The following is a 27,634-nucleotide window of genomic DNA, read 5'->3' as shown; positions in this document are numbered from 1 at the left end:
CTGCCCAGGAAGGCTTATACCCATCCAGAGGTCGCCTCGGCCCTGGACGCCACCTGAAACGATCCCGCCGTGTTTCTGAAGTGAGCTTGCTCTTCCTCTTTCCACAGTGGCTTTCACACTTTGCCCACTTTCCTCAGGCCTCTGTCCCCTCCCCCTTTTTACGCACCTCCCTCTGAGCAGATAACCTCCCTCCCCACTTCCAGAAAACAGAAACCCTAGGAAGGGAACTGCTCCAGCTCCCGGCCACCAGCTCCCAATTTGCTTGTGTCTGCATCCATCGCTGTGCCTTCCGTGTTACCACAGTGGAGGAGGTGGCCTTTCCCAAAGCCAGTGGTACTGGGTACCACTCCGCATCTGTCACCTTTTTCTCTTTTAACTGGTTCCTGCTCGTCAGCATTAAAACCAGCTCATTTCTTGCCCATTTAAAAAAAAAAAAAAAAGAAAAGAAAACTGCCTTCCCTCAACCCAGCCCTTCCCTGCCTTCAGGTGTGTATGCAAAGCCAGCCTGTTGTCCACAAGGAAATGCTCAGTGCTTATCGTTTTTAAAAATTAATTTCGTGTGAGTCTTTTGCTTTTTATAAGTTATATAATGTCAGCTTAAGGAAACAAACCATTATAAATGTTTTTGAGGTGATTTTCTTTTTTTAAAAATAAATTTATTTATTCGTTTTTGGCTGCGTTGGGTCCTCGTTGCTGTGCGCCGGCTTTCTCTAGTTGCGGTGAGCGGGGGCTACTCTTCGTTGCGGTGCGCGGGCTTCTCATTGCTGTGGTTTCTTGTGTTGCGGAGCACGGGCTGTAAGTGTGCGGGCTTCAGTAGTTGTGGCTCGCGGGCTCTAGGGCGCAGGCTCAGTAGTTGTGGCGCACGGGCTTAGTTGCTCTGTGGCATGTGGGATCTTCCTGGACCAGGGCTCGAACCCTTGACCCCTGCTTTGGCAGGCGGATTCTTAACCACGATGCCACCAGGGAAGCCCATTGTAAATGTTTTTAAATTAAATTTTAAAAAAGTCTCGCTAAGACCATGTAGCTCGTGGTGGCAGAGCCCGATTTCTAGTCTGATTCCAGACTCTACTGACAACTGTCCACTGCATTTGATGTGGAGGTCCACTAGTGATCTTGGCCACAGCAGATTTGATGGAGGGGAGGGCTTGACACCGTAACAGAGTAAGTTGAAGAATGGGAGGTGAGGAGACTCACCCTGGCTCTCTCCTTCACAGCCAGAGTTCTAGAAAGAGCACAATACCTGATCCACAGCAAGCACTCAGCAAAACGTTAGCTATGTTGTGTTGACCTCTCGGTAACATTTGACACAGATCGTACATCCATTCAACACATTTTATGAGTCCCTCATGTGTTGCCAGGCACTCTCGTAGGTGCTGATGGTACAGCAGTGTGTGAACAAACAAAACGCTACCTTTATGAGGACATACAGGATAACTAAGTGGAATGTGCAGTATGGCAGTCGTGCTGTAGAGCAGGGGTCCCCCAACCCCGTCAGGAACCGGGCTGCACAGCAGGAGGTGAGCAGCGGGTGGGCGGGCGAGCGGGAAAGCTTCATCAGCCGCTCCCCATCACTTGCATCACCGCCTGAACCATCACCCCCCCCAACCCCTGTCTGCGGAAAAACTGTCTTCCACGAAACCGGCCCCTGGAGCCAAAAAGGTTGGGGACCGCTACGCTAGAGAAGGAAAGACGGGCGAAGACTGGTGTTTTAGGGTGGAGGTTGCAGGTAGAAAGAGAGTGGCCGGGGAGGTCTTCCCTGAACCCTGAACTAGGGACCTGAAGGGGGCGGGGAACTGAGCCAGGCAGATTCCTGGGGGATGAAGGGGCCAGGCTGAGAGGATGGCTAGTAAAGCCCCGAGCAGGGAGCTACCCAGTGTGTCCAAGAAGCTGGTCACCGTAGACCACGTAGTGTGTGACTCCATTCATACAAAGTGTCCAGGATGGGCAGTCCAGAGACAGCCCTATAACATAGTGATTCACTATTTTTATAGATTATACCCCATATAAAGTTGTTATAAAATATTGGCTATATTTCTTGTGCTGTATGTTATATCCTTGTAACTTATTTATTTTATACCTGGTAGTTTGTACCTCTTAATCCCTTTCACCTATGTGGGCCCTCCCCATACTCCTCTTCCCTCTGGAAACCACTAGTTTATTATCTGTATCTGTGAGTCTGTTTCTGTTTTGTTACATTCATTCATTTGTTTTAGTTTTTTTAGATTCCACATATAAGTGAAAACATATAGTATTTGTCTTTTTCTGTCTGACTTATTTCACTAAATATAATAGCCCCCAGGTCCATCCATGTTGCAAATGGCAAAATTTCATTCTTTTTATGGCTGAGTAATATTCCATTATATATATTGGGTGGGTCAAAAAGTGCCTTTGGTTTTTTAAGTAAAAATAAAAGACACATTTTTCATTTTCACGAAGAACTTTACTGAACAATGTATTCATCCTTTTGTTCCACTACCTTCTGCCATTTTTCAGGCAACTGCATAATTCCACCTTCCCAAAACTTATTTTTTGAGCAAAGAACTGTTCCAGGTGCCTTTTACAGTCTTCCAGGGAATTGACATTTTTTCCATTAAGAGAAGTTTGTAAAGACTGAAATAAATGGAAATCTGAAGTTGCAATGTCTGGTGAATACGATGGATGAATCAGAACTTCCCAGCCAAGCTGTAACAGTTTTTGCCTGGTCATCAAAGAAACATGCAGTCTTGCGTTATCCTGATGGAAGATTATGCGTTTTCTCTTGACTAATTCTGGACGCTTTTTGTCGAGTGCTACTTTCAGTTGGTCTAATCAGGAGTAGTGCTTGTTGGAATTAATTGTTTGGTTTTCCGGAAGGAGCTCATGATAGAGGACTCCCTTCCAATCCCACCATATACACAACATCATCTTCTTTGGATGAAGACCAGCCTTTAGTGTGGTTGGTGGTGGTTCATTTCACTTGCCCCACGATCTCTTCTGTTCCACATTATTGTACAGTATCCACTTTTCATCGCCCGTCACAATTTGTTTTAAAAATGGAACGTTTTCATTACGTTTCAGTAGAGAATCGCATGTGGAAATATGGTCAAGAAGGTTTTTTTTTGCTTAACTTATATGGAACCCAAACATCAAAGCGATTAACATAAAACCAAGCTGGTGCGAATGATTTTCAATGCTTGGTTTGGATATTTTGAGTATGTTGGCTATCTCCCGCGTGGTATAACATTGATCGTTCTCAATTAATGTCTCGATGTGATCGCCGTCAACTTCAACTGGTCTACCCGCCCGTGGAGCATCGTCCAGTGAGAAATCTCCAGCACGAAACTTCGCAAACCACTTCTGACACGTTCAGTCAGTCACAGCATCTTCTCCATATACTGCACAAATCTTTTTTTGCATTTCAGTTGTGTTTTTACCTTTCTTGAAATGACAAAGAATAATATGCCAAAAATGTTGCTTTTTTCTTCCATTTTCAATATTAAAACGGCTACACAAAAATTCACCAATCTTGATAAGTCTTTTTTTAAATGCACGCTGATGTGACAGCCGTCACATACAATCTAATGAAATTGTTTCAAATGAAGATAAAGACAACTAAGTGCTACTAGAGCCATCTTACGGAAAAAAATGAACAAACCTTTTGACCCACCCAATATATATGTATATCACATCTTCTTTATCTGTTCATCTGTTGATGGTCACTTAGGTTGCTTCTGTATCTTGGCTATTGTAAGTAATGCTGCTGTGAACATTGGGGTGCATATATCTTTTTGAATTAGTGTTTTCATTTTCTTTGGATACATACTCAGGAGTGGAATTGCTGGATCATATGGTTGTTCTATTTTTAATTTTTTGAGGAACCTTCACATTGTTTTCCATAGTGGCTGTCCTTTAGTACCCACTGCTGCTCAGAATGTACCACATCAGACATTAATTTGGCCCACAGTCGCTGTGTTCCCTCTTTTGTACCTTGTCCTCTGAATGTGTACTATGCATCTATCTCATTCAAGGTAAAGAAACTGCTGCCATGAAGGCTGATCTCCTGAGGGCCAGGAACATGAAAAGGTACATTAACCAACTGACTGTGGCAAAGAAGCAGTGTGAGAAGAGGATCAGAATCCTGGGAGGCCCTGCCTACGACCAGCAAGAGGATGGGGCTTTGGATGAGGGGGAAGGACCTCAAAGCCAGAAGGTAGAACTTTGTAGTTTCTTGTTTTGCCGTTTCATGTTTGTTACGAACACTGGTTTAATCACATAGACAGTCTTTTCACTTCTTGGTATTTAACCTAAGACATATATTCCAGAACATAGACTCACATGTTTACTTTTATGAGTCAAGTAGCTGTATTTCTTGGTGTGGGGTGCGTGTGTGTGCACATGCCTGTGTGTGTTTTACTGTCCCCCTTTTGCCTTCCCACAATCCCAGAGGAGCATATTTATATTTTCAAGGGCTTAGTCAGGTTACTCACTACGAATTGGATAGAAATTACCACCAGTGAAGTAGAAGGTCTTATTATAGGTTATTTTACTTAGCTCTCTCCACAGTGCTGTGAATATGTACTCCATGTCCCCATTTTACAGGTGAAGAAACAGTTGGTTGAAGTAAGTTACCTAATAAGGGCACGTGGATAGGAAGAGGCAGACTAGATAAAAACCCAGATCTAGTTGATTCACAAATCTGAGTGTAGCCCAGGCCTCTGCACTTGAATGTGACAAGATTCCCTGGCTTTGTTTCTCCCAGAATTCTTGTAGAGCTCTCAGTCCATCTTTCCTTCTTGACTTCCACACTGTTTTTAGTTTGCTAAATTTTTTGGCCTGAATACAAATCAGGTAATTTCTTAAAGAGAGTAAGTATTTTATTATAGTTAAGAAGCTGTGCTACTGAGTCAGAAAGCCTGGCTTTTAATCCCAGGTCTGCTGGGGATTGACTTTGGGCAAGTTAGTTAGCCTCTCTGTACTCTATTTGTAAAGTAGGGTTAACTGTACATACCCTACAGGGCATGATAATCATTAAATTAAATAATGCACATGAAATGGTAAGTATGGTACTTGGTGTATAATGAGCACTTAATAAACATTTGTTATTACTGGCAGTAATTATTCGGGGGTATGTTTAGTGATGTTATAAATGTAAGAGGAATCCAATTGTGATCTCTCCTTTTGGGATAAAACATCAGTCCCAAGATTCTAATTCTCCACGTTCTCATTAGTACGCCATAGATAGTCTCATGAATGTATCGTAGGTATTCGGCAGCTAGAGAATCTTGGGCCTGCGTCCCTCTTGGTAACATGTTGGGTGTTTTAAGAGCACATTTACTTACTCTTCTAGGCCTTGTGGTACTTTTGAGTGCTTAGGGGATATATTTCCTAGAGAAAAATTAACCTGCTGGTCAAGGGGTAATACACACAAAATATAAAACTAGGTTAATAGAGTACGCATCATGAAACCAGATCCAATGGGTTTGGGAGATAGTGAAAAAGGAGTAAATAAAAATCCCTGAAGGGGAATAAAGAACAATCTGCCTTCATAGGCTACCTTCCAGCCTGAAATACTTCACGGCCTTTGGCATATGAGACATCCACCAGGACAATTTTTTGTCGTCTGCCCAGAGATTATTGATTGTGGCATTAGCCCTCCCAGAATTACCAGAAGTCTTAGGACAGAAGGAAACGTGCTGATCCAACAGAAGGAAATTAATGCAAGAGCACAGTGTTTGCTATATGGAAGCCCTTAGTAAATGTTAATTGGTATTACATTGTCTATATATATATATATATATATTTTTTTTTTAAATCATATATTTAGCAGTAGTGTCAACTTGGACCTACCCAGTCTTTTCTTCCCACTTCCACACAACAGTCTCAGAATTACTGAGATTAGTTCATCTCAAATTAACACAATGAGATTGAGTTCATCTCACGTTAACACATTTGCCTCAGAAGTGTGCAGTCTCCTTATCCTGGTCACCCAGATCCACACCGTTAGTGTAGGTGTGAATCAGTGAAAGGCTCATGCAGGCTTCAAGAGAAAATAGAAAACAAATGGAGTAGAGAACTTGGTTAATTCACCAGCTAAGATATGAGATATATCAGATGTTTAGTTAGACTTGAGATATATTTGCTGTCATTTATTTGTATATATTTGCACTTCTAGAACTAAACATAAGAGTGTTCATAAGACACAATAAAAGAATCTAAAAGTGGCTAATATTTTAGAACATGTTTTGGACTTGATTTTGCAAATACGTGGATTTGTATCTAACTTGAAATTCATTTCAATCCATGAAATTATACTGGGAAGACTTCCTTAGAATTGTTTAGTGTCTTTCCTGCTCAGCTCCTCCCCATGTTAAAAATGGATTGCTATCTGAGTGATCTGTCATTCCTAGCCAGAGTTGATATGGGAGCCTTCAGACTTCTTTGGAGCCTGTACAGTTAGGGTTTGTATTTAAAAATGCTTCACTGGTAGGTTTACATAAAGTGAGGATACATGCTACGGTCTCCCAAAGTTAGTAAACTAAATCCTAAATATTAATGGTCTGTAGCAAGGGATCACTTTTGATTACTTAGTTATCAAAAGTTGTTAGAAAAATGCCTGCCCCTTTCTGCCCACAAAACAGATTGAGGATTTACTGTCAGTGGCAGAAAGAGTTGAACATGCATTGATCATATGCACTTGATTTTAGAAAGATCTTAACTGGTAACATTTCTGAAATTTTTCCAATCGCCACAATATTAATTTTAAAAATCTTAAATGTAAGTTTTCTTTTCGTTGAAGTATACATAGACATCATTTTTATTACTAATTAATAACTAAGGGTATAGGAGTTAAATTCCTTCTAAATTAATTTGAGGCATTTCTCCTAGTTGAGTCATGAATTATTATGAAGCTCACCTGCTTTCTCATATTATAGCAGTCCATACTCAAGATTGATCTCACTGTGTCTTCAGATAGTGGTTTTTCTTTTCTGTAAGCATTCAAAATAGTAAACAAAGGAGTAATTTTGATACATCTCTACAATACTTTTATGGGCCAATTAAAATGATGCATACAAAAGATTTTTTTAAATGAATGTGATATTATAAACAAAAGGACAAGGTATGAAATCATTTGTAGATTTCCTCAGCTATATGAAAATAGGATGGAAAACAAAAATGCCAAATTATTAGGCTCCAGCTTCCTGGTCTTTTATATATTTCTCTTCACTTTTTCTATTATTGGCACGATTGCTTTTAGCAATACATCCCGTAAGGCAGGGATTTTTGTCTCTTTCATTTCCTAGAAATGTGCCTGATACAGAGTAGATGCCAAATAAATCTTTTGCTGAATGAGTGAATGATTAATAGAAAATTGGTATTTATTGAATATGTGCATTTTGAATATTCAATAAACCTTTTTAATTTAAAATTTAGGAAGGTGAGAGAAGTACTGTATTACACTGACTATGAACTTAGAAAATGAGACATTTTTTCCTGAATGTAGAAGTTAATCCATTGGAAGTTAAAGCAAACTGATATTTAAAGTTTGATTTTTGGGGCTTCCCTGGTGGCGCAGTGGTTGAGAATCTGCCTGCTAAAGCAGGGGACACGAGTTCGAGCCCTGGTCTGGGAAGATCCCACATGCCGCGGAGCAACTAGGCCCGTGAGCCACAACTACTGAGCCTGCGCGTCTGGAGCCTGTGCTCCGCAACAAGAGAGGCCACGATAGTTAGAGGCCCGCGCACCGCGATGAAGAGTGGCCCCCGCTTGCCGCAACTAGAGAAAGCCCTCGCACAGAAACGAAGACCCAACACAGCCAAAAATAAATAAATAAATAAATGAGTTTGTTAAAAAAAAAAAAATTGATTTTTAAAAACTTTCTCTTAAATTCCCTTCATAGATTCTTCATTTCGAAGATATCTTGGCCAGTACTTCCTACCGAGAGCACTTTCGAACGTACATGGAAAGGATGGACAAGAGAGCTCTGATGAGCTTTTGGGAGTCTGTGGAATATTTAAAGAATGCTAACAAGGTAGGATATATAGGCCCGAAGGAATATTCATCACTAGCTGATGAAAACTTGTATGTTAGGCAGTATGTCTGTGTTTCTCAATAAAGCTGTAAGATAAGATACATTAAAGGGATACTTTAAACCAAATATATTATTGGCATTATGTTCTAGCCCATAATGGCAAATAGAATTAGATTTCATTTTTACAAAAAGTGCTTTTGAATGTGTAGTCAAGGAAAAAAGATTTACAAATATCGCCAATTATTGAATTTAGTTTCAGGTAGTTATTTTTTAACCCATTATAAAAAAGGCATATACTTTACCCACATGGCTGTTATAATAAATTTGGTCTTATCACCTATACTTCAATCTCATAACCTTGTTATTTTTAATATCATAATTTGCACATTTTACACAACTGTCCTCCTTTTATTTAATTTAAAATATGATTGTGTTAAGGAAGACAAAAAATAATTTTTGGTTACAGATGCCTATTACAGCGCAAAGCCCAACAATAAGCATTGTGTTTTGCACTTGGCAAGTTCTCAATATATATTTAAGAATTAAATTGAAGAATGTGAAACATATATGTGTGTATATATATGTCTAAAAACATATATAACAATATGTACAAATATATAATACATGCATTTTGAGAGGCTTATTTATTTATTTTTAACATTTTTATTGGAGTGTAATTGCTTTACAATGGTGTGTTAGTTTCTGCTTTAAAACAAAGTGAATCAGCTATACATGTGCATATATCCCCATATCTCCTCCCTCTTGCGTCTCCCTCCCACCCTCCCTATCCCACCCCCCTAGGTGGTCACAAAGCACTGAGCTGATCTCCCTGTGCTACGTGGCTGCTTCCCACTAGCTAGCTATTTTACATTTGGTAGTGTGTATATGTCCATGTCACTCTTGAGAGGCTTATTAAAGTAAGCATAAACAGCACTATGTACATTAAATTACTCATTTGCACTTCATATGAATGTTGCTAGGGCTGAATACCAACTTAAAATACATCATAAATTACAAACTACTTTGGTTAAGGAACTAAATCCAGTCTCATAGTATTTTTAAATCTTCTTAGGAATGTCTTTCATTGTTAATTTATAAGGCACAAATTACCTCATTTCACTCAATATTATATTTGCCAACTTTATTACATATTTTATTTACCAGACTTGACTACAAACTTGATTCTTGGCTGCTCTCAGAGGAATATTGAAAAGAGCAATCTAAAAAATTTTCCTAAACTACTGAAGACAAGTTGAAAAATGTCAATGCAATAAGAGGATATAGCTTCCTCAAATAGCTATATTTTGACCTAGCAACACTGATTTGGATGTAAAACTTCTGGATTGCTTGTTATATTCATAATATTCGTTAAGTTGTTTGTCTACATTTTTTGCTACCGTCGAAGACTTTTCATAACATTTCTAGAGTTAATAAGTTGTCTATAGCGGAAATGTAAAGGTTATGTTAATCAGATGTTTGCACTTCCTGATTAGGCTTAGTACACTTAGGCGGAGACCTTGTTTAAAACCAAGCTGTGTAATACAAGCTTGATTACAATGTAGGAAGTCATCATTCTGAAGAATATTTCTCTTGCTTTCTTTAATTACACAATTATTATATTGACTTTCTTCTGGAGTGAGAAGTTGGCATTTCTAATTATTTATACTAGATGAAGAAGTCATACTGAATTTAGCTGATAAATTGTATTGCTGTGGAACTGAGATTTATGAGAAGGAATCCACTGCAAGAAGAGAACTGTTCTCATTCTTATTTTTTTCCTTCCAGCATTAAAAAGAAATTACATTTGTTAACTGTTCAACGTAAAGTGTTCCTTTTAAGGAACCAGTTGTTTTTTCAGGGTCTGACACTCACCCCTTGGCCCTGAATGTGCCCACAAAAGCCTTTGCGCACTCATCCCACATTCTACATGTCTCCCTTCCACCTTTAAAATGCAGAGAATTCAGAAGAAAATAATTTTTCTCAGAGATGGTATTTCTTACTTTCTCCTTCTTCATCTTCCTTTCTTTTCAGAACGAAATTCCACAATTAGTTGGTGAAATTTACCAGAATTTCTTCGTGGAGAGCAAAGAAATATCTGTGGAAAAATCACTTTACAAAGAAATCCAGCAGTGTCTTGTAGGAAATAAAGGAATTGAAGTGTTCCGCAAAATCCAGGGAGACGTTTATGAGACGCTGAAGGATAGGTATTACCCTTCATTTATTGTCAGTGACCTATATGAGAAATTGATGATAAAAGAGGAAGAAAAACATGTCTCCCAGTTGATTTCCAACAAGGATGAAATGGTGAGTCACGTTTAACTTTCTGCTCCCTTTTGAGTGGATAAGCTTTGACTATGATTATGTGGGTGCAGATTGTGTGAGCCAGATTTGGTGTGCACCTTTATCTTTTGGCATACAGCACCTTTTTTTTTTTTTAACATCTTTATTGGAGTATAATTGCTGTACAATGTTGTGTTAGTTCCTGCTGTATAACAAAGTGAATCAGCTATACATATACATATATCCCCATATCTCCTCCCTCTTGCATCTGCCTCCCACCCTCCCTATCCCACCCCTCTAGGTGGTCACAGAACACCGAGCTGATCTCCCTGTGCTATGTGGCTGCTTCCCTCTAGCTATCTATTTTACGTTTGGTAGTGTATATATGTCCATGCCACTCTCTCACTTTGTCCCAGCTCACCCTTCCCCCTCCCCGTGTCCTCAAGTCCATTCTCTGTGTCTTAGCATACAGCACATTAAGTGGAACTTTAAGTTGAATTTCCTTGTTGCTTCTCGTCCTCACTTCTGTCTTTGTCCTTCTGACCAGCTGGGTACCACCACCTGGTGCTGAGTCAGAGACCGCCCCCTGCTCTGTCTGCCTGAGACACAGCTGGGTTTGACTCCTGACAAGTGAGGGCAGAAAATCTGTGGGGTGGGACATTTGTGACGAAGTAAGAGAGTCATTATTAGCACAACAGTCCAGCTGGAGAACAGACAGAAAGGATGGGGAAGAAATGAGGAGAGGGAGAGAATGCAGGAAGAGCCTGCAGGAAATATTTTGGAGTTTAAAAAAAATCAGATGAAACTAAGATGTTTTGAAAGAAACCTTGTCCAGCCATACCTGAAGTCTAATTTTCTTATAGTGTCCTGGATCATTTTGGATAGCCCCAGTTGCCATCTCCCTTTTACTACTAATGACCTATATGAGTTTGAAGGTTTTGAAGGTACAAAGGAAAAGTGTTTTAGAATCACCTTCCATAGAAAGATTGTAATTTATCTTGGATTCTTTCTTTCTGTCCAGTTCACTGTATCTCAAGCCCTGAGGAATCAGGTACTTGTTCATGATGGTATTAGAAGCAGATGTCTCTGAACTGTTGGTAAATTCATTCATTCAGACTTTTGAAAAAAAGTTTTGTTACTTAGTTCTTTACATTTTCAGTGTATAAAACCACTGAACTAATTGGTCCAAGACTCGTTACTCATTGCATTTTATTTTTAGGATAGCACAGCTAAAACAAACCAATCTCTCTACCTCAGAAATTAAAATGGTTAGTATTCAAATGTTGTGAAAAGTTTGTCCAAATTATAATACCCAACAGATAAATTGAATAAGGACTTGAACTGACAGTTAATATGAAAGGTAATAAATAGTAAACAAACATGAAAAAATGTGCAGCTTTGCCTAGGATTCAAAGAAGGGTGGTGTGTATCACGGATCTTTTTCTTTCCTCCCCCCCTCCCCCTCCCCCTCCCCTTCCCCCTCCCCCTCCCACCTTTGGTCCAACGTCTCAACCTGGTTTTTATTTTGTTAATTAATTAATTAATTAATTAATTTATTTATTTATTTTTGGCTGCCTTGGGTCTTCGTTGTTGCGTGCGGGCTTTCTCTAGTTGCAGTGAGCGGGGGCTACTCTTCATTGCGGTGCACGGGCTTTTCATTGCGGTGGCTTCTCTTGTTGTGAAGCATGGGCTCTAGGCACACAGGCTTCAGTAGTTGTGGTGCACGGGCTCAGTACTTGTGGCTCGCGGCCTCTAGAGCACAGGCTCAGTAGTTGTGGTGCACGAGCTTAGTTGCTCTGCGACATGTGGGATCTTCCCGGGCCAGGGCTCGAACCCGTGTCCCCTGCATTGGCAGGAGGACTCCCAACCACTGCGCCACCAGGGAAGCCCTCACTGAGCTTTTGAAAGCTCCTACTCTTTGTTCCAGTAGTCCCACTTCTAGAAACTTACCCTGTGAAAAGAACTAAAATGTAGGAAAAAAAAAAAAGTGTATGCACTGTGGAGTTTATTTTAGTATCTGGGAAGGCAAAAAAGCAGAATCAACCCATAGCAATAGGGATATGCCTCAGTATATTATCAATTCATAGAATACTATGCAGCCATAGCACTTATAACTTTGAAGACTACAGTACCCTCAAATATACAGCCTTGTATATTATACGAAAAAGGCAGAATACCCTCTTGAATGTATACAAGGAGTAGGATGATGTCATAATATATATACTCATGGGCAAGGGTTAGAAAGAATATACAAAAATGCTTGGTGTTCTGTGATTATTAATACTTATTTTTCTTTGAAAAATTTCTTTTACTGTTTGTTACAATTAATAAAAATCAGAAAAAAAAATCTGGAAGAAAGTTAGGGAGTACATGAACCAGAAGACAGTTCTCAGCAGTTCTCTTCATGCTGTTGCTGCTCATGAATCTAATGACTGATATGCTATTTGTTGGTAATCTGTTCAGGTTTTTCCAAATTATGTAGACCTTTATGAATCTTAAGTCACTTTCAATGCTAACCATTTTACTTGTAAAATAATCTACCTGTTGATTAGTAAAAATAAGGACTGAGCAAAGTGTATACTGAAAATACTTTCACTAGTGGGAATTTGGAAATTCTATTTTAATGTATTCATAGGTTCTGAAGATTAAGACATGCACATCTTTTTTTAAAAAATTTATTTATTTTCATTTATTTATTATTTTTGGCTGTGTTGGGTCTTCGTTGCTGTGCGCGGGCTTTCTCTAGTTGCGGCAAGCGGGGGCTACTCTTCGTTGCGGTGCGGTGGCTTCTCTTGTTGCGGAGCACAGGCCCTAGAGCACGGGACGTCAGTAGATGCAGCGCATGGGCTCAGTAGTTGTGGCTCGCGGGCTCTAGAGCACAGGCTCAGTAGCGCACAGGCTTAGTTGCTCCGTGGCATGTGGGATCTTCCCGGACCAGGGCTCGAATCCGTGTCCCTTGCATTGGCAGGCAGATTCTCAACCACCGCGCCACCAGGGAAGCCCGGAAATTCTATTTTAAAGGGACACGCATGAATTTTTCATAATATTCTTAGGAGACCAAAACGAAGCCAGGTCTCTGTTTTTTGTCACGTTTAGGCACAGAACATTTGGGTTGAGTTGGGAAGATAACTCAGTTGCCTTCCTTGTTCTGTGCAGGTTCCCTTGGGTATACCATTTGGGAAATAGTGGTGTGGCCTTTCGCTAGGCTATTAAATGTTTCTTTTTTTTCACTGCAATTCCAAATACCAGTTACTTTGATTCTAAATATTGATCCTTTGCTTTTTCACTTAGCTGAGAAAAAACAGGCTACTTCTAGGCTTTCTACCATAGATCCTTAGTGGAATCCAGTGCTTTGGAGCAGTGTGCTGTAATGATCTAGAACCTATACTATAGGTGATACTTAGGGACTATTCCACCACGATAAGATACGGTGGGTCATGTGATGTTTTTCCCCAGGACCCAGGAGGTGAGGCTGGTGAGGCATCTGTGGATGAAGGCACCAGTCGGATTAATGAACAAACCAGTTTTGCTGTAAACAAACTGCGAGAACTAAATGAGAAACTTGACTATAAGAGGCAAGCTCTAAATTCTATTCAAAATGCACCAAAACCTGACAAGAAGGTAACTCTTCTGCTTTCAAGGTTGTCTTTTAAAAAGTTTCCATTTTTCTAATTTGATAAATAGTAGTTTTCAGTTTATGTTGAGAAGTGTTTCTTTAAAAAGAATTTCAACTCTAAGTTCCATTGGCTTTTTTTGTTTTTTGTTTTTTGTTTTTTGTTTCTGTTTTTGCTTCTAGTATAGAATTAGCAAAGCATTTGTCTTTTATCTATTATGATTTGGGGTTCTTTCCCATCCTCAGCTGTAACTCTGTGTCTTTTGTCCGACTTGCCTACAGTGCCTTTGGGGAAGGGGCCGAGCTTCCCCTTGTGCCACAGTTGTTTCTGGAAGTGAGTTAACTCTGCAAGGACAGTCTTAAAAATTTTTTTTCTTTTGAACACTGCGAGTACAACTTAGAGCACCTCCCAGAATTATGCAAGAAATAGATTGTTTCGCTAGAAACCAAAAGAATTTGAAAGTTTAAAAAATGTAAACAGCATCTCACTCTCTGGCATTCCTCACACCCAAGGGGGTGGTGTGGCTTTTTGCTTTGTGTTCATGCCTCTTTGGTCGAAAAAGGAGGTTTCCCTAACGTAGGAATGGCTGGCACTCTTTGCTTTCCCAAAGTGATCTCCTCTGGCACTTTCTGAATGTGCATTCAGAAGCCTGAGTGATGAGTAAGTGCAGGAGGCTATGCTGGTCACCATGAAGAATCAGTGAAACAGAGTCTAACACCTGCCCTTGGGGAGCAAATGTGCTGACTGTGGAACCGAACATTACAGCCCTTACTGATGATAAAATGCAGGATGTGCTTCCTGCAGGCTTTCTGAGGAGGGTCCTTGTGGGCTGCATGTTTAGGAGAGCTGAACATGCAGCCATGAGGCAAAGTTGAGGCAAAGCTGCTGTCCTCAAACTACAGAGTTGCATAACCTTATAGGTTTTCTCATTAAAAGAGATCCAAGGAGACGGTGAGCATAGAAATTTTTTTAATTATTTATTTTTTAAAATTGTAGCCAAGTATACATAACATAAAATTTACCTAAAACTTACCATGTGTACAATTCACTGGCATTAAGTATATTCACATTGTTGTATAACCAGCACCACCATCCATCTCCAGAATTCCTTTTCATCTTGCAAAACTGAAACTCTATACCCAGTAAACAGTAATTCCCCATCTCCTTACCCCCAGTCCCTGGCAACCACCATTCTCCCTTTGCCTCTTATGAATCTAACTACTCTAAGTACCTCCTGTGAGTAGAATCATTCAGTGTTTGTCGTTTTGTGACTGGTTTGTTTCCCTTAGCATAATGTACTCAAGATTCATCCATATGATAGCATGTGTCAGAATTTCATTCCTTTTTAAGGCTAATATTCAATTGCATGTATATACAACATTTTGTTTATTCATTTATCCATTGATGGACACTTGGTTTGCTTCCACATTTTGGCTATGGTAAGAAATGCTGCCTTGAACATGGATGTACAAATATCTCAAGACCCTGCTTCCACTTCTTTGGGGTATTGCTGGGTCATATGGTAGTTCTGTTTTTAATTTTTTAGGAATCTCTGTATTGTTTTCAATAGTGACTGCACCATTTTACCTTCTCAGCAGCAGCACATAAAGGTTCCAGTTTCTCGGTATCCTTACCGGCACTTGTTACTTTCTGTTTTTTGATAGCATTTGTTCTAATGGGTGTGAGGTGGTATCTCACTGTGGTTTTGATTTGCATTTCCCTAATGATTAGTAATGTTGAGCATCTTTTTATGTGCTTTTTGGCTATTTATCTGTTTTCTCTGGAGAAATGTCTATTCAAGTACACTGCCCATTTTTGAATCAGGTTGTTTTTTGTTGTTGAGTTTTAGGAGTTCTCTATATATTCTGGATATTAGCCCCCTATCAAATAAGTGATTTGCAAATATTTTCTCCCATTCTGTGAGTTGCCTTTTTACTGTGATAGTGTTCTTTGCACAAAAGTTTTAAAAATTTATGAAGTCCAGTTTGCCTGTATTTTCTCTTGTTGCCTGTGCCTTTGGTGTCATAGCCAAGAAATCATTGCCAATCCCATGTCATGAAACTCCTCCATGTTTTCTTCTAAGAATTTTATAGTTTTAGCCTTACGAGTAGGTCTTTGATCTATTTTGAGTTAACCTTTGTATATGGTATTATGTAAGGGCCCAACTCCATTGTTTTGCATGTGGTGATGATCCAGTTTTCTCAACACCATTTGTGGAAAAGACTGTCCTTTCCCACTTACGGTCTTGGCACCCTTGTTGAAAATCATTTGATCATATATGCAAGGGTTTATTTCTTGGCTGTCTATTCTATTCCATTGGTGTATGTCTGTCTTTATGCCAATAGCATACCGTTTTGATTAGTGTAGCTTTGCAGTAAATTTTGAAATCAGGAAGTGTAAGTCCTTCAACTTTGTGGTTCTTCTTCAGGATTGTTTTGGCTATTCAGTTTCCCTTGAGATTCCACATGAATTTTAGGATGGATTTTTCTATTTGTGCAAAAACATCATTGGAATTTTGATAGAGATTGTGTTGAAACTGTGGATTGCTTTGGGTAGCATTGAGTCTTAGCAATATTTAGTCTTCCAATCCATGAACATGGGATGTCTTTCCATTTATTTATGTCTCCTTTAACTTCTTTCATCAGTGTTTTGTAGTTTTCATCATAGAAGTCTTTCACCTCCTTGCTTAAGTTCATTCCTAAGTATTTTATTATTTTTTATGCTATTGTAAATGGAATTGTTTTCTTATTTTCTTTTTGAATTATTCATTGCTGGTGTATAGAAACACAGCTGATTTTTGTGTGTTGATTTTGTATCCTGCTACTTTGCTGAATTGCATAGCATTTTAGATGGTTTCATAACTCCCAGGATGTTTTTCCTGTGGCAGATTGTTTCTAAGTTGAAGGAGGAAATAATTCTAATAGAGAAAGAACGCACAGAACTTCAGCTGCACATGGCAAGAACAGATTGGTGGTGTGAGAACCTTGGTATGTGGAAAGCCTCCATCACCAGTGGAGAGGTAGGTTTGTCTGCTTTTCTTCCCAGTTTATTAGGTATTTATTTCCCAAGTTTTAAGTTTGACTTTATCAGACAAGATTTTGTTCCAAATAATTAAGGTTGGGAATAGAAAACTTATATTCATTCTTCTAGACTGCATTGGTCTTGCCTTCCTCACCCCATATTTTCACTCTTGTTCATGACTGGGAGCTGTTACTGGGTTGCCTGGTGTAGATCTGATCTCCCTCCACTTCAGACAGAAAGTTGTCCTTGTTCATTGGAATCATAAGCAACTTTCAGATAGGAAAAATTAATGTCCTTGAATTACCAATTTACTTTTCCACTGAGGGTTGAAATAAAATGGAAAGCACTGCTTGACTTTGGAGATGAAAAATTTTAAATGTGTTTCTGATTGATGCGTCCTGCTGACTTCAGTGGCTCAAATGTCAATAGCTCTCAGATCTTTAATAATGAATATTTTTCCCTTGAAGTAGAAAATATTTTGCTATTCTCTGAGGGATATGGGATAATAGTTTTCAGAATACACTGTATCCCTTTTCTTTTGTCTGTAAAAATGATTTCATTTAAAGGAAAGATATTTCTATGCATTTACATTGTTAGTATTGACAACTCCTTCCTTCCCACCTGCCCGACTGTCGGAACCTGGAGATGAAGGTCAGGTACAGCGTACCCAGAGGTGATGTTACTAAGTGAAGTAAGTCAGACAGAGAAAGACAGATATCATATGATGTCACTCATATGTAGAATCTAATTTAAAAAAATGATATAAATTAACTTATTTACAAAAGAAACAGACTCACAGATTTCTAAAGGAAACTTATGGTTACCAAAGGGGAAACAGGGTGGTGGGGCGGGGATAAAATAGGAGTTTGGGATGAACACACACATACACTACTATATGTAAGATAGATAACCAGCAAGGACCTACTGTATAGCACAGGGAACTCTACTCAATATTCTGTAATAATCTATATGGGAAAAGAATCTGAAAAAGAATGAATATATGTATATGTATAACTGAATCACTTTGCTGTACACCTGAAACTAACACAACATTGTAAATCAACTCTACTCCAATAAAATTAATTAAAAAAAAAAAGAAAGTCCAGTCCACCGTATAGCACACAAATGACAAGATCCTGAGTAAGTCATTGTGACTGTTTGGCCCCATCATTGCCTCAAATGGCTGGTCAAATACTCAGCTCCTGAGATTTGCAAGTGCCCGTCTGCCCAACTTATGTGTCCATCCCTGCTTTTCCCATCAACTCAGTGGCCTGACACTCTTACCAGGGGAAGGGCTTAGAATTCACAATCTTAAATTCCCTTCTAGTTTAGGCAGCAAAACCACGCATGTTCTCCAGGAGCCAGCCTGAAAGCACACGTGTTACGTGAGAGCTTACCAAGTGCCCTTAGTGTGTCTTTGGTGCTTGTTGAGCCTCCCTTTAAGGTGAGCTGCAGGGCCAGATACCTTTCTTGAGGGGAGGTGAGGGCAGTGGGTAGGGAAGGTTGCACAGAGCCTGGAATACCATGTAGAAACGCTTGGTCACCGCAGATGGAGTTATCTCTGGGATGGACATCTAGGAAGGGGGGCTCAGGGGATGTGATGTCAAAAGGTAACAGAGGAGGCCCTTGGAGGGCAGAGAACACACATTCTGTCACCTTCTCACCTTTGCCTAGAGCTGCCTCTGACATTTCACAGTTTATTATAACTATCTTCCAAAGGCAAATACTGAGGGAGGGAGGAGAGGAGGAAAAACCCTCACAAGGCCCTTTGCCCTGGTGATCAGTTATCACTCAGGAGCTGGCCGCGACCTTGGTCCCCGAAGAGATAAAGGAAATGGACCCAGAGGGGTCACCTGACTGCCGAGAGTTCACGAAGCAGCCCCGTGTGGGGACGTGTGGAGGATGTGTTTACCTCGTGCCAGCCTCCCTGGAGCTCTGAGACGGGCTGAGCCGCTGTGAGCTGTGTGCTGGCCTCCACCTCCCGTCCTCACAGAGGGACGGTGGTCCTACCTGGTGGGGCTCAGCTGGTGCTCAGCAAGTCCGGCGTCTCCTTCCCTTGCCTTTGTGTTGATTCTTTGTCTCTAATTCGGTTCATGACACTAATTCAAGCTTAGATTCAATGTATTTTCTTTTTGTTTCTTCTGTTATCCATTTACATTAAGAGCAATGGTGGCTATTCTGAATTATGATAGGGTGTGTGTGTAAGTGTTTAAGAATTATCTTAAGTTGGGAGGTAAGGGAAATTAGGTCTCCCAATGTGAAATTTCTCGAAAATGGAAATCACAGTTTGTGGAATCCTGTATTAAACTGGGGAAGCTCTCATCCTTCTCTGAGAGAGGTTTTGGTCTCTCACACCTGTTCGCTTCCTGTTAATTTGCTTTTTCAAGGAAACCCAGTTAGGATGTTAAGTCTGCTATGTTAGTTTTCTTTTGCTGCACAGCAAATTACCACGCATTTCATGGCTCAAAACATCACCTGTTTATTAGCTCACAATTCTGTAGGTTGAAAGTCCAGCGCTGTCTGACTGTGTTCTCTGCATCGTAAGGCTGAAATCAGGTTGCTGGCCAGACTGAGTTCTTGTCTGGAGAATCTGGGGAAAATCCACTTCCAGGTCCATTCAGGTCGTTGGCAGGACTCAGTTCCTGGTGGTTGTGGGACTGAGGACTCTGTTCTTTTGCCGTCAGCACGATGTTGCCCTCAGTTCCTGGCAACACTCCCAGACCCTTTCCGCGTGGCCCTCTCCGTCTTCACAGTGGCACAACGTGTCAGATCTTTCTCGTGCTTCCTCTGATTCCTCTTCTGCTACTCGCCAGAGAAATCCCTCTGCTTTGAAAGGGCCCATATGGTTAGGATTAGGCCCTAGTTGAAGGTTGGCTGTCCATGTAACATACCCTAACTGCCAGACTAGACCCCATCATTTTCAAGTCCTGGGACCACGTGGGGCATACATACCAGGGAGAGGGAGACCCTGGGGGCCACTTAAATGTCTTGCCTACCGTGTCGCTCACCATGCTTTTCGTTGCTGTTGTGTTTGTCTGTTTTTCCAAGGTTACAGAAGAGAATGGTGAACAAATGCCCTGTTACTTTGTCATGGTAAGCTTACAAGAAGTTGGAGGAGTTGAAACTAAGAACTGGACGGTCCCCAGAAGGCTCAGTGAGTTTCAGAATTTACACCGGAAACTTAGTGAGGTATGAATTCTTGTGAACACAGATTTAGAATAACTGAAGAAGAGATTTAAGAGCTCATTTCAATTTTTACACACAAAGAAACTGATCCATCTTTCTCCTTTGCTGTTGATACTGGCAAAGTGGCATTTTCAGCTTGACGTTTAGAAATTTACTTGAAGATCAACCATCTAGTCTAGTCTAAATCCTTCAGGATAGATAATTGTCTGACCTCCGTTGGACCCCCCAGAACCCCAGAGCTGGAGGAGAGCTGGGGAGCATCGATGGCCAGTGGTTTCAGAGCTGCCAGTTGTGACCCACTGGGGGTAGTGAGATCAATTCTGGGTTGCAGCACTAGAAAGAGGATAGAATATATTGCATTTCGTCACATGGAGGAATTGAACCAGTAGAGTGCGGTGGTTGAGAGCACAGACTCTGCAGCCAGGCTGCTCGAGTTGGATCCAGTGTGGATCCTCGCTTTACTGTTTGCCGGCTCTGTGACCTGGGCCTGTCGCTCTCTCTCTTTATACCTCTTTTTCCTTGTCAGTAGAATACAGATATTAATAGTGCCTTCCTTACCTATCTCACAGAGCTGTTGTAAGAATGAGGGGAATAAGCGTGTACAGAGCATTTAGAAGAATGTGCTGCACATAGTAAACATTATTTGTTTTTAGTAGTAGTAGTTACAGTAGTAGTAGTAATGAGCGTTGTTTCATGGTACTTTTGCTTCAGTTTTATGGGTGTATATATTATAAGTATGCGTGTGTATATTATAAGTATGGGTGTGTATATTGCATATATGGATGTGTATATGTCTGGGTGTGTGTATTGTATGTCTGGGTGTGTATAAGTATGGGTGTGTATATTGCATATATGGATGTGTATATGTCTGGGTGTGTATAAGTATGGGTGTGTATATTGCATATATGGATGTGTATATGTCTGGGTGTGTATAAGTATGGGTGTGTATATTGCATATATGGATGTGTATATGTCTGGGTGTGTATAAGTATGGGTGTGTATATTGCATATATGGATGTGTATATTGCATGTATGGATATGTGTATTGCATGTATGGATGTGTATATGTCTGGGTGTGTGTATTGTATGTCTGGGTGTGTATAAGTATGGGTGTGTATATTGCATATATGGATGTGTATATTGCATGTATGGATATGTGTATTGCATGTATGGATGTGTATATGTTTGGGTGTGTGTATTGTTACGTCTAGGTGTGTGTATTATATAATATATAGATGCATGTATCTGCATGTGCATTGTGGGTTGCAATGTGGTGTGTATTTCCTACTGTGGATTTTAGTTTAAAATGTTTGAAAGCTACTAATCTAGGTCAGTTCTTTTATTTGATAGATGAGGGAACGTGATCCCAGAGAGTTTAACTGACTCATCGTAGGATGTATACATGATGGCCAAACCAGGACTAGAATCCAGGTTGTCTTAGTTTCCATTCATGATTTTCCCATTTTTCTCAGGAGTTGCATCTTCTCTAACTGTCCATCTGCTGGAGCTAATTGCCCTTTACCCCAGCAATTAAAGGGTTCTTCAGTTGTTTCTACCTTCATTTAAGTCCATTTTTCTCTTGCTCAGAATGAACTGATGCTGGTAAAACCCTACAGTCACCTCTCAGACCCTTCTTTTGCAAAGGAAATATGTCTGTTTCCTTTCACCTTTTCTTCTAGGGTGATATTTTAAAAACACTTTTAATCAGTAATTTCTATCAAAAACAATTGCTCTGAAGCATTAGAGGAAACAAGCCTTATAAAATTTCACGTCTGTCCTTTTGTCTCATTATCCTTCTTCCTCTGTGGCCTGATTCCTGGGGTTCTTCTCTCACCTTTGGTATTTCCTATTGTGTGAGTTTTTTCTTTTCTTACTTCTTTTGTTTTTTTTGGAGTTTTCATTTTTTGGAAGAACTCTTCCTGTTGACAGCTGTGATAGGTCCCTGGCGGGGCTGCTGTGACCCTGAAAACAGCAGGAGGGAAGGCCGTTGCAGGCAGACTCTGTGCTCACTTACTTTTCAGCACCAGTGATCTAGTCAGCATATTCCAGTGGCCCCAGTGCCTTAGTGAAGAGGCAGCGTCTGGAGCATTTGGAACCCACTGTCCTCCTGGCGTCTGAGGGGCAGACTGCAGAGTCCTGCGGGCATTGGCACTGAGATCAGACTTTACGGTCAGATGGATGTGGGTTTCACTCCTGACCCTCAGTCGTCTCACATGTAAAATAGGGGTGACTCAGAGCTGTACACACACCAAGCCTCTAGCACAGTGTCTGGCAGAACTCAGGATTTAATCCACAAACGGAAGTTTATTATCTGTTAACATATTTTATTATTATTAATATATTTACATTCTGCAGTTTGCCCTTGAAAGGCAGTAATAAAGCTACAGCCTGAGTTATTCTTTCTTTCCATGGTCTTCTTTTGTCAACCTTGATAACTTTTTACAGAGACGTTGTAAACAAAACACATTCTAAGAGAAAAGCCCTTGCTGGGAGCCACGTGTCCGTACCCCACACACTGTGCTCCGTGCCTGTGGTGCAGACCCACCTTCCCAGCCCAGCTCCACAGTTTCCAGCTTCCAGGCGTTTGTAAGTCCAGGGACGGGCGTTAGCTTTTTTCATCACATGTCCTGTTCCTCCGGATTCCTTGAGCCTGGTTAGAACCGGTAGGTTTTCAAGGCCTTCAGTCTCAGAGGAACCTAGTATAGGAAGAGGATACTCGGTTTGTTCTTATTAAAAATCTAAAATTTTTTTAAAGATTTAAATGTAATTTCAATATACTAACATTTAATTTTTTTCCCCTCACAGTGTTTCCCTTCTTTAAAAAAAGTCCAGTTGCCTTCTCTTAGCAAGCTGCCTTTCAAATCTGTAGATCAAAAGTTTATGGAAAAGTCAAAGAATCAATTAAATAAGTTTTTACAGGTAAGCAAACTTTCTGGATATGGGAGGAAAATTAGTTATTTGGGGGTTATTGGGGGTTGAACTGTCATCATTCTAAGAGTTTGCCTGTTTGCTCCTGTTCTCACAGGTCAGGACAGAGCCTCAAAATATCTTTGGTTTTGGGTTCTGGGGTTTTTTTTTTTTGGTGCTATATATATATGTGTATGTGTGTATATATATGTATACTCTACAGACAGAAAATGCAGATACCACGTATACGGCTTTCTCCATTTTCACAAACTGGACACACCCTCGTAACTAGCACCTAGTCCCAGAGACAGTGTCACCAGTCCCGCCAGCGTCACCACAGGTAACCGTGGTCCCGACTCACGACCACGCAGTTACAGCTGGTTTTGAACTTCACATGAGCGGAGTCACAGGGCGTGGACCCCCTTCACTCGGGATCATGGGCCTGAGGTCCTCCCATAGGGCTGTTTCAGTTGCAGACCGTTCTTTGGTTTCATTTTTGTTCTCGTTTTCATTGTTGAATGGGCTTCTCCTGGCGTGAACCCCCTGCAGTCTGTTCCTGCTCGTGTTGATGGGCATTCGGAGAGTTTCCAGCGGAGGCTGTTAATGAGCTGCCAGCGCTTGGCTTTTGGTGGATAGCTGCTGGGGAATCCCTAGGCATTTGGGTTTTTCAGTTTTTCTGAGTGGCCGTAGCGGTTTGTACATTCTCACCAGCGGCATGCGGGCTTCTGTTCACTCCACACTGGACGGTTTCTTTTGTGAAGTTAAAGTTGCGTCTGCTCTTCTGTCGTGTTGCCTGTCTTTTCCGTATCGCTTTGCAGGAGTTTCGTGTGTGTTTTGGATGTGCGTCTCTTGTCAGAGCATATGTGCTGTGGCTATCTTCTTTCTGTGGGTTGCCTTTTCGGTCTCTTAATGAGCATAAATTCTCAATTTTAATTTAGTCCAATTTATCCATTTTTTTTCCTTTTGTGGTGAATGCCTTTTGTGCTTGTGGAGAAATCCTTGCCTACTGCAAGGTTCTAAAGATAGTCTCCTTATTTTCTCTAAATGCATAACTGGTTTCTTTCACTCTATCTTTAGAGCATAAGACCGGACAAAGGTATGCTGTCTCCAGTAGCAAACCACTATTTATTTTTTCCTTAGCTGGGGCCTCTGTATTCAGGGTATACTTAAGTTGCTCACACCATGGCCCCCAAAGCCCGTATAGTTCTTGGGGGGCATGGACCTTTGCCTTGTGAAACACTTTTTGCCAATGCAGTAGTAGCTAGACGTCCTGAGACTTAATAACGGATGTTGCCAGATTCTTAGTAAAGGTTATGTTATATTCAGTTGGATCAGGGTGTGAATCATACTTAAAGTAGGTACATTTTAGCTAGAGTTCCCTCGCAAGTGTTTCTAACTATTTTTCTCTCATATATTCATCTCTCTCTAAATATATATGTATTTTTTATAAATATATAAATGTGTATGTGTATATATATATGTATATGTATATATTTCCCTCAGGAAATAAAATAATTGCACCTTTGAAAAACTTTCCGAGTTTAATTATGGCAGAACTGGAATAGAGAATCATTAATGTTTAAATGCTATTACAGGAGAGAATTTAAAACTGAAATATTACCATCTCGTTGCTGATTCAGAACATCTAGGAAATATTAAACCCACTCAAGCATTGTACCTGATTAAATCGTTCAGATGAACTAAAAGGTCTTGTTTGTGAAACGAATATGTATTATTCAAAATCCAAGCTTGTGAAGCCCCACGTGTGTAGCTCTGGGATCTTGCAGCTGATGCTTCCCTTTCCTTCCAGCCTCTGCTGTTGGGGGAGGGAGGGTCTCGGGTTGTTCGGTGCTTCCAGCCCTTCAGCTGCCTTTCCAGTTGTGCTGCAGAGACTGGGGTGCCCCCTGCACTTTTGGGGATGCGGGGAGGGGTCACTCGTGCCCCTGTTGGGTTGCTGGTGATGGAAATGGGTTAGTGATTCCTGCCCTGGTGCCAAGAGAAGCATGTGCTCTGCGCTGCCAGTAGGTGGCGTGGGCGAGGCTGGGGCCTGAAGAGGTGGAAGGGGCATCTCAAGGGGCCATTTGTCTTTTGATCAAGAGGACTGTAAGTCAGAAAGTAATGGTTTAAATTGCTTTTCATTTCCTCAAAGACTTTATGTGAAAGTGCTCACTATTTAATAACTTTAGGTAGATTACACAGCAGACTGAAGTTTCAAAATATCATCCCACCAGCTGCAAACAGGAAAAGCAAGATGCAAAAGGTTTAGTCTGAAAGGCAGATATTATTAGGTCCACAGGACCTTCCAGAAAAGAGGATTCCATTGAGTGTATGTTTGTGTGAGTATTTATACATGACACATGGTTCCCTTTGAGGTATACTGATAATAGATAATAATCTAGCCAGTCGTCCCTCACACACAGGCAGCTTACTCTAGCCGTCCCCGCAGTAGCGCGGTACCCACTTCTGGGTGTGCGTGTGCTGTTCGCTCTTCCTGGAATGTTTTACTCTCCTCATCTTCCACTGACTAGTCCTCTTAGAGGCTCCACCTGTGTAGAACAACGTGCTCTAAGCCTTTGGGGGGAAGGAGTGGGGATTAGGATTATATTCTCAGCTTAAAGATGAGACAAGATCCCAATTATACCTTGCCCCATAGACATAATCTTTGAGAACATTTCTAACTTCTCATACATGTTCAATTTGGTTATTTTCCTTCATGATAGAATATAACTCAGTCCAAAGACTTGTCATCCTTAATGATTTCCTTATTTATGTTGCTTGCATTATTTGAGACTTACATTGGTTATCATTTCCTACTATTTGATAAAAGAGTGTTGGAGTGGAGATTAGCTAAAGGAAATCAAGGTGGAAGGAGACTATCTCACTCCTCCTAATCCACCCTCACATACAACTGAGCATTTAATGCTCTACAAAAGGAATAAAAGCTCAGGGGCCTGCCCGGGAAGACAGTAGTGACCCCAACTGCCTGTCCCCTAAATCTCCTTCCCCACGTCTGAGGCAGAACCTGCATCTTCAGGCCAGTCTTCCGCAGGACACAGGAAGCTGACAACCACTGGAATGCGGGGGTGGGGTGGGTGCCCCGGGACCCCCGTCCCCAGTGTGGCACTATTGGGCACGCTCGGAGGTGCTTTTCTAGGGAGGGTCACAGGGTTTATCAGATTTCAAGCTTCGTCTGAACAAATATAATGTGAACATCAGGGACCAACTCCTCTGGGACCAGAATGTAACTTGTTCTCCCAGCAGAGAGGGTTCTGCCATCAGAACCCCAGTGTTCCAGCCCCCCAGGGGGGTTACATCATCCATGGGGCAGGATTTCTCATTGGTTCATTTATTCCTAAACCCTGTATCTGTGAGTACCAGACATTTACACATTCTTGTGGTCACATTGTTAATTTTCCTGTCTTACTGGTAGCACTTGCTTTGTACGTAAACTTGATGCATGTTCTCCTTTCCTTTCTCCTAAGGCCAGAGAAGTACAGAGAACTTGAGCAAATTTCCAGTTTACGGGCCAATAAAAACAGTTATAAAATTATGTAAACATACACTGCCTGTGGAAGGTGGAGCACAGGGACAGAAAACTACTGCCTGGCAGGCAATTACCACCATGTGACAAGCCAGAGCTCTTTCTTCAGCTGATGTACAAAGTCCGCACGTAGCCATGAAAGGGTTGGGTGGGATCCCTGGGGAGTGTGCGAAAAACACAGATGACTTTTATTTATTTATTTATTTATTTATTTATTTATTTATTTATGACTGTGTTGGGTCTTCGTTTCTGTGCGAGGGCTTTCTCCAGTTGTGGCAAGTGGGGGCCAATCTTCATCGCGGTGCGCGGGCCTCTCACTGTCGCGGTCTCTCTTGTGGTAGCACAGGCTCCAGACGCACAGGCTCAATAGTTGTGGCACACGGGCCTAGTTGCTCTGCGGCATGTGAGATCTTCCCAGACCAGGGCTCGAACCCGTGTCCCCTGCATTGGCAGGCAGATTCTCAACCACTGCGCCACCAGGGAAGCCCACAGATGACTTTCAAAGGCGGCAGCCCCTGGACCCGCAGGCGGTTCGCACAGTGAGACTTCACGTCGCCCTGGGCACGATCAGGGCGCCCCAGTTAACCCACAGAGCGCTGTTTGCCATCAAGCTCAGTGAGAACTGATCTAATATATTTTATTTCAGGAGGAAAGGGAAGTGGTTTTAGGTTCAGAATTGCGATGAAAGTAAATTCCCGGGACAGTCACGTCTTTGCCTTTGCTCCTGGTGGCGCCCAGCGCGCGACGAACCACGCAGGAGGACTTAATCCTCTCTCTCCCGCAGAGTCTGCTTTCAGATGAAAGACTGTGTCAGAGTGAAGCACTTTATGCCTTTTTGAGCCCTTCTCCTGACTACCTCAAGGTTATCGACGTGCAGGGGAAAAAATCCACTTTTTCATTGTCCTCATTTCTGGAAAGACTCCCTCGCGACTTCTTCTCCCATCAGGAGGTGAGCTGTCTGAAGGTTGTATGTTTTTGAAGCATATTTAAGCAGACGTCTTCTGGGAGGCTGTTTGATGTGGCAGGTATTTGTGGAAGGCCTGCTACAAAGGGGGAGAAAGCAAATACCTTGAACTA

General features: G+C 41.2%; 1 protein-coding gene across 6 annotated transcripts in view; it reads left to right on the top strand.

The window, feature by feature from the left end:
• The window catches only part of SNX25 (sorting nexin 25), a 116,623-nt gene that overhangs the window by 78,773 nt on the left and 10,216 nt on the right, over window positions 1–27,634 (top strand). For 2 of the 6 annotated variants that reach the window (XM_082444799.1, XM_082444796.1), the window contains 8 exons: window positions 4,008–4,189; window positions 7,877–8,008; window positions 10,040–10,312; window positions 13,745–13,909; window positions 16,790–16,921; window positions 19,972–20,112; window positions 22,915–23,028; window positions 27,342–27,506. In XM_082444799.1, coding sequence (XP_082300925.1) covers window positions 4,008–4,189; window positions 7,877–8,008; window positions 10,040–10,312; window positions 13,745–13,909; window positions 16,790–16,921; window positions 19,972–20,112; window positions 22,915–23,028; window positions 27,342–27,506 — 1,304 coding nt within the window. The other 4 variants (XM_082444801.1, XM_082444800.1, XM_082444797.1 and 1 more) reach the window with 4 other exon arrangements.

The sequence above is a fragment of the Balaenoptera physalus genome (genome assembly GCF_965194825.1).
Source record: "Balaenoptera physalus genome assembly, chromosome: 21".
NCBI classification, from domain to species: Eukaryota; Metazoa; Chordata; class Mammalia; order Artiodactyla; family Balaenopteridae; genus Balaenoptera; species Balaenoptera physalus.
The sequence above is the reverse complement of the archived record's forward strand: the minus strand, read 5'-3'. Positions and strand labels throughout refer to the sequence as shown.